Source organism: Rhinolophus hipposideros, assembly GCF_964194185.1.
Source record: "Rhinolophus hipposideros genome assembly, chromosome: 2".
NCBI lineage: Eukaryota > Metazoa > Chordata > Mammalia > Chiroptera > Rhinolophidae > Rhinolophus > Rhinolophus hipposideros.
In genome coordinates this window covers 71,144,624-71,157,636 of record NC_138048.1, presented here as the reverse complement: position 1 = coordinate 71,157,636, position 13,013 = coordinate 71,144,624, and the positions used below count along the sequence as shown (strand labels likewise).

Genomic DNA, 13,013 nt, shown 5'->3' with positions numbered 1-13,013 from the left:
ACAAAACAAAGAGCTGTTAAAATCATCTCAGACACGAATTGTTGTAAATGCTATCAATAGTTAAAATATATTTTATTAAATAGGTAAATGTGTTCACGCTCCAAAAATTGGGGAATCCTAAATATGATGATGTTAGAAGTAAAAAAAAAAAAAAAATCACTTTTTAAAATATTAGCAAGAAATCAGTGTAAACTGAATTTGCTGAACATTTCATGAGGGATATGTACCTAAGCAAATGTAGTCATATTAATTATTCAAGAAGGTTATTTCTTACAATTCCATTTTAGTAATCTTTAAATTTGGTGAATTCTGTAAATTGGTCATTTGGCAAATAGATTCTTCAGTGAATTACATCTTCACGAATGGGACTACTTCAGCTTTCTTAAGATGAGACTGTGTTTAAAAACCTCAAAATAATTGCCAACCTTTAAAAGTCCAGAAATTTCATAGAATTATTATACTCTGAATTATTATACTATCTTGTGAAGACTCAAAGATTTGCAACACTGAACCTGCATTCCTATACAGCTACATTAGCTGGACTTGAATATGGACACTCCCTTTGGAAGGACCAGTGATAGGGTAACAATATGGCCAGGGTGCTCATGACAGCCCTCGTTTATGGGCTGGTTTCCCGGTGTGATTTTTAGTAGTGCCCACTTTCATAATTATAAGTGTCCAGTTTGGCAGATGAGTTATATGGTCACTTTACTTAGTGATCTCCAGTTCTCTCTAGTTCATACGACACCATTTATCTGATAATTGGCCTCCTTCACTCATCATCTGGGCTTTGTAAGCATGGGAGTGTGTTATTCTTGCTCTACTATCCCCTGTCTAGTTCATGTATGTAGAAATAGACAGTTAACGCTTCCTCCATGATGGATACAAAGGCTCTGTTGTGATTTGCCCGTTCGTGTTACCTTCTATTTGCTTCCTGTTGCACAGCATGGTCTTCACTAAAGATTCTGTGCAATGTCATCAATTTTTTGCCTTAAGAATCTTCGCTACAGGAGACATGACACTATCGAGTAACTTTACTATATACATACTCTCATGTTTCTCCTTCAACAAATGTGGTGCTAAGAATTTCATATAATATGTTCTTACTGATAAAGTGAAATGGTTATTAACCACCAACTCCAAAACTTGTTAATTTAATTTGCAAACCGCAGCCTGGTGCTTGGTACATGCCAAGTCTGCGCTGAACATTGAGAATACAGAGATGAAAGACATTGTGCTAGTCAGGTTACCAAGAGTCACTAGTTCTCTTCACAAAACAGTCGTGGCTTTTGTTTGTTTCACGTCTCTCTCACGTCTTATATATTTTTTTTGTCTTGACTTTCTTATGAGGGTAGTGCCAAATGTGTGTGTGTGTGTGTGTGTGTGTGTGTGTGTGTGTGTGTGTGTGTGTGTAAATGGCAGTGTTGGGGGAGAAGGGACAGATGTGAGCAAAGACATTCTATTTCAACACGTATACTTTAATATGCATAGAAACAGAGAGATGGAAACAGAGAGATGTTAAAGAGCTAGGGTGCTTGCTATTTCAGATAAGGCCTCAAAGTTTTCTTGTTTCTTGGGGTTGGGGTTACAGCAATTTCCATTTAAGTTTGTGTTCTGAAAATGTGATTTTTTTTTTGTTTTTAAATTTTACTTACATTCTATATCAGCAATATGCATGACAAATTAATTATTCCTTCATTATACAGAATTTTGAATTCTAAAAATATTGAAAATACAAATAAGTTTGGGGATTTTGCTAAATATTCTAGCTTTTGGTTTCACTGGGCTACAGGGAATTCAGTAGAGAATCTTACAAATATGAGTTAGGGAACAGAGTAAGAATATTCTCCTTGAGTTATTTCTCTGTTTGACCGACGGAATATAGGTCTTCTGTTTTAGAAGAAAGAAACACATTACCTGGCTTTCTACTCCCTGGACTCTCCCAGTGTTACAGATTTATATTCAGGCAAAGGTGAGAATGGGCTGTCCACCCTGGAAGCTAAGCTTTAATTGGTGATTGCTGTGAAGGAGCAAAGATTTGTATGACTATCAGAAGGTAAAGAGGTTACTGCAAGAAACTCCAGAGGGGGCTGCATTTAGATATAGCCTATCCTGACCCTTTTTATTGCCTGGGGAGGTCTCAGCTGAGAGCTTTAGTGGAATCTAGGCTGAGTCTATGTGTAGCTGGGGCTAGGAACATTGGCTCATTGCCAAGGGCTGAGCTTGTCAGAGGCTGGAGGTCACCCCAAAGGAAAATTGTTCATAAGGAGTCAGAACCCAGGAGCAAATAGAAAAGCAAGGTGGAGTCTGAAAGAAGATTCCATTAGGTGACTCGCAGTAAAAGCCATAGGTGGGTTTCAGAGACAGAGACTGGACATACCATGCACAGATGTTGCTTCTGTGAAAAAATGTGATTTCATCACTTTAACCAGTGCCAGTTTTTCCTCAATGGTGACTTAGCCTCCTTGCAGAGCCTAACCCCAAATAAGCCTATTGTTCTTCAATTGTGCACTGTCTATATATTCTTGCTCTTTCTTCTGGTAGGATGTCACCGAAAAGATATTGACACACAAAATAAAAGGACCTGCCCATTGCTCTAAACCCAACTGACGCTTTGCGTTCAGCCACAGGGAGAACCATTTCCTTTAGCCTCTCTGGTTGAAAATCTGCACATTTATGAGGCTGTCCTGGGAATCTTTTCTGGCTTATTCATTAGGAATTCCTTTTTGAGTAGAGCTAATTAGGCTCAGAAAACCTTAGACAGACCGATTTCCAGGTACTGGTTATAAGTGTTCTAGTTTGGATCAGATAGGACATGATCCATGTTACTAGGAATCATGGTTTAAGACCCCTTAAGTCACAGAAAAATGGCATACTTTTGTGTTTGGTAGGTGGTTTTCAATCTCAGAAACATGACTATTTGGAATCCTATAGGAAATAAGCTTGATGTGTTGGCTTTTCTAATGAGTTTTAATATAATGTGCTTGTAAGAGGCTTGAACCAAACTACCCAAATCTCCCAAGAAATTAATAAACAAATGCTTTATGTATTGATTCATATTTATTGTTTTACATTATCATTCTAATAGCTAAGAGACACTAAGATATCCATGTTTACAGTTCATAGCATGCTTTCCCTTGGGGGGAAAAGGATGACCAGCACCCTATATTGAGGGCTATAAAATTGTATATGGAAGGTTTATTAAGGAAACCAAGATTTGTATTTAAATATAAAAAAACATTTGTATCTAAATATAATTGTATCTAAATATAATTGTATCTGCTTTTCTGTTGGAAAGTCTATAACAGCATAAACAACAATTACCAGGAGATTTCTCAGGGAGAATTGTGAGATCGGTCACCAAATGGTATTAAACAGATACATATACTTACTTCACTGCAGGGATTGTCAAGGACAATGGCTATTCAGTACCAATTTTGCATGAGAAGTGCTAAGAAATTTCTAATTTTCAAGTTCTCGCTGTGTATTTGTTTGTTTTACAAAGAGTTTTTCTCACCATTTTAACTCAATTTGGCTGGGCACAATTAAGTTATAATTAATGATAGGGCAGTAACTCGGCTCTCCTCCAAACCTAAAAAGGCTGGATTTGTAGCATTTGCCTATTTCCAGAGTGTAAATTCTCCTTAGATTGCTGGTTTCTCCTACAGCGTTCTAGAGTCTGTACAAGCTGACCCCAGCATACCAACAACAGCTTTTACTCGTGGCAATCTAGTTCTGAAGTTGCATTTGCCGTCTCCTATTAGTCTTTTGATTAGATTATGAGGACACCACCCCTTGAGGAAAACTGTTCCATAGAAAACTGTAAAACTGATAAACTGATAAGAAGAAATGGATAGACCCATTTTAATTTTTGAAAGTGGACATTAGCACACAGGTAAATGAGGTGTCATATTGGTTGTTTGACTGCAAAGTGATAGTAGTTGGGATTAATTCTGCCTTTCATATCCATCATTTAATTGACTTAAGGTAACCCCTATGACCATTTTACACAAATGAATTTCATGTCAACCTCATGGTATCAATTTTATGGAACCATTTTATTATCTACTTAAATTCCTTAAACTTCATTTTCCAAGAAAGTGTTATTTGTAAATGTTCTAGCAACAGTAGCCGACTGCAACCTAAGCCCCTCCCCTCCATCCCATTTACTGTGGATTTTTCCTTAGGAGTTGTGCTTGGATTAAGTGTAGAAACCACCACATTTTCTTGCTAAATTCCTGGTGTGGTAAAGTGGATGAGTGAAAAACAGCATGTGTCTGGACATTGGGAGATGAGGAAAATTCTTTGAGAGAATTCATCAAAGATAAGAGAAGTCAGATATGATGAACTTGATATAAGCAGAAAAAAAGCCTCAGTTGTCACAGGTGGGAAGGAATTCTGAACATAGCATTGAGGGTGTTACACAGTTCTTGCAATTCTTTGTGGTAAGTTTAGGTTCTGGGGATGAGAATATTAAGAGCTATCTCACTACATTTTTATGAAACATATTTGGATGCAAGAAGCAATACTTCAGGACACCTCTAACAGCCCTGAGTTATAACTGATGCCATCTCCTCTGGAAATGGGTTCCTGGGGTCCTTTTTATGGGGTTGGATTTCATTTCCAGAACTCAAGAAAGAGATAGCCACAGAATTGTGTCATTACAACTAGGACCAGGAAGGTACTTGAGAGCAGGAGGTCAAGTTCATTTCTAATATTCCGTGGAAGTTTTCCCATCGTTGTCAGTGAGCTCATGGCTGGAAGTTTGAATTTTACTAAGAGCTATGAACACAGAATAGCTTTAATTAAAGAAAAAGATAGTCAATAATTGTTGGTTTGACGTTTATAAGACAATAATTCTGGTAAAATCATATTCCATGAGAGAAATGGAAAGTTCTGTTATGCTATTACCAGAAGCTGAGAATAAAATTAATTTAACTTGAAATAAATCTTCACAAAAGTTATAACAAACATACCGGGCAGCTTCTGAATATCTCTCCAGACATCTAAACACTGTTGCCTGACGAAGATGATTTCGAAAATAGGCTGGGTTTAAAACAATGCTCCTGTAAAAAGATAAAAGAAACACAAATGTTATTAGGTTTCTAAAAGACAATTACCAGCAGTGTATAGGAATGAAATAACATGCATCCAATTTTATCTATTATATATTTTAAAAGATACTAATGAATGAAGCCCTTTTCTTCCTGTAATTGTCAGTGAAGACAAATAAACAAGGATTATTGAAAAGATAATTAAGTTTTCATTATAAAAGCAATTTTATTTATAGCACTGAAGATCTTTTATAGATATGACAATGACAAAGAAGTTGATTCCAAGTTATATTACATATAAGACATGATGTTATTTTATTTGCTCAGGTTAATAAATCAGGCAAAAAAAAATCACAGATTATTTATGTGTGTCTACCTATAACGGAGAAGGTTGTTAGCTGCTGAAGTTCAGTTAAAAGAAAGGAACTACAATTGAGTGACATGCTAATTTGCAATCCATAATTAGTTTCTGTGTCTTCCCCCAACTGGACGATGTAGTGGAAAGGAAGGAGTGTTATACTGTCATTTAAGGACTCTGATCTTGACCTTGCCACTTTTGGTAAGGCCCTTATTCATTTTGGGTTTCCATTTTCTCTTGAAACAACAAGGCTTGACTTGTGGATAAAATGATCTGTCTATCCTTACTTGCTGATTCCTCCATCATTTTCATAGTGTTCTGGAGCCTTAATCTAAGCCCAGGTGAGATGATGATCACGCCCCAACTGCCTTCTTCCCTGGAAGATAAACTGGTAGACATTTTTCTTCCTTGCTTCACTGAGAGCAAGGCTCTGTTCAAGGCATTTGATATAATGAGGTGAACTAGACAGATGTAGTCTATGGCCCATCACCGAAAGAGGAGACAGCCATTAGTGAGAGTTGGAAATGTAGCTTATATTAACAGTGTGTGCTGTGTTATCGATATGGGATACAAAATGTTACAGAACCAGTGCAGGATTATTAAGCAAACTTCTTGTGAGCTTGTTTTTACAAGTTGATGATAATCCCTTGGAATTAGTTCATTATTGACGTAAGTGGTTCTTAATCTTTTTTTGAAAGATTCACAGAGCTTTTTGAGAGTCAGATGAAAGCTACAGACTTCTGTCCAGAATAATGTACGAAAACAATTGCCCAAATTTAGGGAATTCATATGACCTGTAAGCCTTTTCATGAACTCCAGATTTTAAAAAATCATGTAGACAAAAATAGTTCCATTCCCAGAAATAATGCTATGAAAAGAATAAAGTAGAAAAGAAACATCAATCAGACCCATGTAAAATTATAGTTGTATGATTATATAAAATTATATGATGAGATAGATTGATTAAATAACTGAGCTCATTTTAAGCACAAGTGAACAGAAATCGGAGAGGTTAAGTGACCTTTCCAAAATCTTACACAATTAATCAGTTGAAGAATTTCAGGGTCGTTGTGTTTGCCATCTCTAGCCATACCACTTTGTATTATACCTTCCTGCCTCTCCTATGCTGATTTCTGAATTAGATGGGCCTGAGTTAGTAATGTTTTCTTGTAGTCTATCACTAACAATTTGTACAAATAAATATATCAATCCTCTAAGAATTGGTGTATTTTTAATTAAAATGTTGGAAATTTAAAAAACTATTGTATGAGTTTATTCCATGTCAATAATGAACTACTAATTCCATGACTAATACTGTATATTAATTCAGAAAAAGAATGTTTACAAAGCATGTTTATATATTTTTATCCCTGTAAAAATAGTCTTGTAAAAGTAGATCTGAGTGAATAAGAACAGAATTGGTCAAGTGGCCTGGGTTTTTCCAAGCCTAACCAGAATATTTTCTTTCACATAAAAGGTAATCCTTCCCTCTTACTTTGGAATCATTCATTCACTTAAGCATCTACAAATGTGATGGGACAAAATTCATACTGAATGCATGTTTCTAGCCTTCGACATCTCTTGGCTGTGATGTAGTATTCTGGTTTTGCCAAGCTGTTCTCCAAGAATCTCACTCTGCCAAAGTTCTTTTTCTCAAAATAGATTAGACTGGAGAGAAGGATGGGGTGTTATAGGCAGGAGTAGTAGTGAGGGAAGGGTTTAGTAAAAGAGAGGGAGGAGGAGGAGAAAAAGTCATTAAAGTGGATTTTGATGTAGATGGAGGAGGAGATTTTTGTGGGTAGTGAGGGTTGTTGAGGTAAACACTGTGTCAGTGTGATTTTACAAAAAAGGATAGATTTTTTAAAAAAATTGCTTGTAAACACAAGGCCTTTGTATGGTGTTGAAGAAATATAAATAGAGGACATGAGTTTAGAAATCACTATTGCTGACTGGACTAGGTTCTTTTAACTATAACACCACTCTACACTGAACCACATGAGTCACAGCTTTGTAAAAGGGACCCAAGGAAGACCTAGACCCAGTCTTCCCTGAGAGGTGGAGGCAATTAAAAAAGTATGTTAGAAATTTGGGATGAAATGTGTCTGACAATTTATTATTTTTGACTTTGTTATAATAATCACAGCATTCACTGTGTGTTTATAATATGCCTTGTTAGATATTTGGCAAGGAAATGCTAGTGGTGACTATGAAGCCTAGTGTTTACATTTTTATTAATTTATTTGATACTTTCTAAAATTTACATATGTACAACTTGTAGAGAAAATGTTCATTTCGCCTTTAAACAATTCTTTGTCATTTATCGTTTGATGCCATTTGGAGACCTGTGGGAGGCTACCTACGACCAAAATGGACAATCTGACTGGGACTGTAATGAAAACAAAAACAAAACCAAAAAACCTACGATTGTAATCAGAGAGAGAAAATCCCTGTGCTGATTGGTCTGATTTTATCACAGAGGAAATAACTGATTTAGCTATGCTGGTAGGGCTTTGGTAACAAACAAGAATCATGTTAGAGAAAATAACTAAATTATAGAAATCACTGAAATTTTGCCAGAAGAAGTGAGATAGTGTTAGTTACAGGCTGTGGTTGCTGCCTCGATAACCCTATTTTAATAGAATGGGATAATGTAAAATAATAAATATTGTAATAGATAAAAGATTCTTTTCTTTAAAATATATTTTTTAAATTTTTCAACTACAATTGACATACAGTTAACAATGTTATATTCATTTCAGGCATACAGCACAGTGGTTAGACATTTATATAACTTATGAAGTGATCCTTTCTATAACTCTTAGTACCCACCTGACACCATACATACTCGTAGTTAGTACAATATTGTTGGCTATATTCGCTATGCTGTACTTGACAACATCATATGTATTTTGTAACAGCCAATTTGCACTTCTTAATCCATTCACCTTTTTCATCCAGACCCCTAATCACTCTCCCACGTGGCAAAAGTTTATTTTCTTTATCAATTTGGTCCCTGTGGTGTACATGTTATACTTTTTATTATTTCTACTTGTGAATGTTTTAAAATTCACCTTTTATGTTAAAGTTCACATAATTTGATGGCTGTATGCATGCATGGATATGCACTTGTTTTAAGTCCTAAAGTCATAATGTTGTGAAGCCAAACATGTCTGTTTTGGTGGTTATTCGAGGTGTCTCAGTTCAGTTGTTAAATAATGTATTCTTCTCTTAGTAATTTGATTTACCACTTTTATTATATACTAAGTTCATATGAATACTTGGATCAATGGCTAGATTTTGTACTCCACGCTTTTGATCTGTCTGTTTCTGTGACAGAAACAAATTGATTATTGTCATTTTAAAATACACTTTAATTTCTGGAAGGAAAAAAACTGCCTAATGTCCTCTTTGTGAAAATATTTATCATCTAATATGGTTTATTTATTTATTCTTGCTGATAAATTTTATAATCTTCATTTTTTTAAAACTGCAAAAAACAGCAACTTTGTGGTTTTCGTTGGTGTCAAAATACAGGCATTAGATTCATTTTAGGAACAAGAGATATTTTTATACTCTTCCTATCTAGGAATGTGACATTCCTCTTCTTAACGCCAGTATTTTTTATGCCTCCTAGTAATATTTTTCCTGTTAATTCTTAAATTTTAAAATTATATGTGAGAATGTAGATTTTATATGTATATGTAGATTTTATATGAGAATATAGATTATATATATATATATATATATACATACATACATACATACATACATACATACATACCTAGGTATATAGGTATATAATGTATATATATACACCTTACATATGTATTTATATATGTATATATGTATATATATACCTATATGTGTGTGTGTGAGTGTGTGTGTGTGTGTATATATATACCTTACTACTCAAAGCACGACCAGCAGCACCTGGATGCTCATTAGAAATGTAAATATTGGTTCCCCATCCAGAAACCTACTGAATCTGCATTTTAACAAGACCTTCTGGTGATTTGTATGTACATTAAAGTTTGAAAAAACTATCTATATGCATAATAAGAATGAGATTTTCTTCATTCTATTTCCTAACTTATTGTTAACAGATGTGTACTTCAAAAATATTTATATTTCATCCTTATGACTTAATATTGTAATCAAAGACCAGGCAGTGCCTTTTTCAAAGGACATGCAAAAATGCAGGAGAGCCGTAGAGAATTGTCTCCCTACATAGATAACTCTTGTTCAGATATGCAAATACTTTGTTCTATCCATGCCAATAAGAAATGAAAACAGGTTCATAACAAGGTACAAAAAATTAAAATATCATAGGAAAATGACAAAATACCTAATATTGAAAAGTGAGTGACTATATCAATATCTATTTATATTCCGTTTTAGAAGAGTTTAAGGCAGCCTATAGAATACTTATGAGGCTAAATTAAAATAAAAATAACTCACAGGTAACAAGAGAAAAAATAGATAAATGGGACTATATCAAAATTAAAAATTTTTGTGTGTCAAAGGACACTATCAACAGAATGAAAAGGCAACCCATAGAATGGGAGAACATATTTGCAAATCATATATCTGATAAGAGATTACTATCCATAATATATAAGGAGCTCTTACAACTCAACAATAACAAAACAAAACAAAACAAAAAACCTCAATTAAAAAACAGGCAAAGAACTAGCATAGACCTTTCGCCAATGAAGATATACAAATGACCAATAAGCGCATAAGACGATGCTCAATATCACTGATCATTAAGGAAAAGCAAATCAAAACCACAATGAGGTACCATCTCACAATCATTAGAATAATTACTGTCAGAAAAACTCAGAAAATCACCAGAGTTGGCAAAGATGTAGAGAAATTGAAACACTTGTGCATGGTTTACAGGAATGTAAAATGGTGCAGCTGCTATGGAAAACAGTATGGCAATTCCTCAAAAAATTAAAAATAGAATTACAATATGATTCATCAATTTCACTTTTGTGTATATGCCTAAGAGAACTGAAAGCAGTGTTTTGAAGATGTACCCCCATGAGCATTGCAACAGTATTCACAATAGCCAAAAGATAGAAGCAAGCAACACAAGTGTCCAGCAATAGTTGAGTGGATAAACACAATGTGGCATATACATACAATGGAATATCATCAGTCTTAGAAAAAGAAGAAAATTTTTATGCATGCTACGACATGGATGAATCTTCGGGACAGTATGCTAAGTTTAATAAGCCAGTCACAAAAAGACAAGTACTGAATGTTTCCACTTATATGAAGTACCTAGGGTAGATAAATTCATAGAAGGAGAAAGTAGAGTGCTAGTTGCTAGTGGCTGGGATGAGAGGGGAATGGAAAGTTGTTTAATGGTATAGAATTTTAGTTCTGCATGATGAAAAGAGTTCTGGAGATTGATTGTACAACAATGTGAATGTACTTAACATTACTGAACTGTACATTTAAAGTATGAGTAAGATGGTAAATTTTATGATATGTTGTCTTATCACAATTAAAAAGAGAACAAAAAATAACTGAAGGAGCAAAGCAAGATTAAAAGTAGGAGAGTTGAGATGAAGCCTGCATGAGGTTAGTACACAAAACATGCATCATAAGATCCTAAGAGTTTGGTTGAAAAAGCGACTACACATTTTTTTCTAGGTTTGCTGGTAGTTAATGGAAAGAAGGTCATATAATATGTTTTAAACAGGCCAGTTGTTCAATTCAAATATTTTTTATAGTATAATCAGAAAGATCACCTTATCCAAAGATGCCCGATAATGTAACAATCTGTGTGTCCTCAATAACAGATTTACAGAAATATCAGCAAGTGTTCCATATGGTTGCTTCTTAGAGCTTCTTTCAGCATGGGTTGTTGGCATAATACTAAATCTCAATTTGGTAACCTAAATTCCAGGGTAGGTGGAAAGAAAGGGAGTGTAAAGGAAACTTATGCCGTAGTGCCATCACCGCACAAAGATTTAGTGAAATCTTAGTGATTGTGTCTTATTTCATTACATAGATCACTTCAAAAGATTGATGATTAGAATTAAAAGCTAAAATAAAGTATAACAGTCCTCAACTTATTGAGAAGAACTGAGAAATCCATTGCTTACTTTAAGTAACTTACATTGATAAGTGATACAGAACAATAAAATGACCAAATTTAATTTACATGTGAGAAATGGAACTATTAGAGCATAAAATTAGAATTAAAGGCATTGGTTTCTGAAATAAGAAAATTACAGTAGATCATTGTCAAATAAAGCATATAGCTCTGCCAAAACAGTAGCAAAGTATGTTTTTGCAAAAGCATGGAAGTAAAACCTAGCTCGTTAGGGAAACAAGAAAAAGAAATAATTTTCACATATATCTTGAAATCCCAACATGTGCATGGCATAGAAAACAAGGTTAGAGAAGAAGCCAAGCAGGGGAGTAACTCAAATATCATCACTGACGTTTTGTCCCCAAATTAGAATTGTCACGTGTGGAGAACATTAAATATGGAATTACTCAAGTAATTAAGTAATAAGGAGCAATAAACACCTTATTTCTTGACAGGATCAAGAGTCAGTGGGATAAATACTTTAAAAATTGCTATATTGTCACAGTGCTGAAAAATATATAGTGAGAAGGGAGATGTTATTTTGTCTGTCTTCTTTATAGAGTTAGTGTAATGAATATATATTAAAGAATGATTAAGATCTATGTTGAAGTATATTTTACTTCAGATTTTGAGCATGATATTTCTTTGTTTAGAAAAACAGAATGAAGATTAAACGGTTCAAATAACATATGTAATAGCTCATCAATACCAAGAAATAGAAACCTTGAGAACGAGGCTTCCTAGACATTTTAGTTTTCCGTGTTCTTCATCAACATGAATATCGTCAATTAACATGCAGGAAATAATCATAAAAAAATAACAATGGCACACTACTGGATATTTAGAACTATGCAGTGATATGCCTTTTTGAGCAATGAGGACCATGTCTTTTTCTCCACTTACTTTTACTGTTTTACTCGGTTAATTACTCTGTATCCTTTGGAGACCTCTCCATAATAGAAAGTAATGCTTACCAATAATATTTATTTTTATATATACACTACCTAGCAAATGCCTGACACATAATGGACACTCAATGAATGTTTATGGAATACAGCAATGTTACTGAATGACTGAACACACCCTTCCAAAGACCACCAAAGACCTTAATCTTGTCTAAGATTCTCCAATGAGATCTATTGTGATCTGAATATAGTAAGGCCCTCTCTCCACTGATTTTTGCACCTATATCCCAATTGAATGTCAGGTTTACACAATCTCATAATCCCAAACTGTATGTAGGTGTGATCAAGAATGGAACTCAGTTTATGTAGGTAAAAGATACAGAGATAGAAATAGATAAGTAGGCCCTTTGAAAAAAAAAAACTCCTAATACAAAATTGTTTTCATAATTTGAAAACATGAAAAAAAACACCCATGTTTGGAGCCTGTAATCAGGTTTTTCCATTTGTTTCTCTATCTGTCAAATGCCTGGATAGAGTAAACATGAAAGGAATTCCCATTTATTTTTCATCGACACTGAAATCCAATG

General features: G+C 34.3%; 1 protein-coding gene across 1 annotated transcript in view; it reads right to left on the bottom strand.

Annotated features, from left to right (window-relative positions):
* SPATA16 (spermatogenesis associated 16) overlaps window positions 1-13,013 on the bottom strand; it is a gene marked incomplete at its 3' end in the record, with an annotated part of 204,093 nt that overhangs the window by 121,804 nt on the left and 69,276 nt on the right. Inside the window, exon 3 of the mRNA XM_081077396.1 lies at window positions 4,977-5,066. Within this exon, the coding sequence (XP_080933522.1) occupies window positions 4,977-5,066 (90 nt within the window). The remainder of the gene's footprint in view (window positions 1-4,976; window positions 5,067-13,013) is intronic.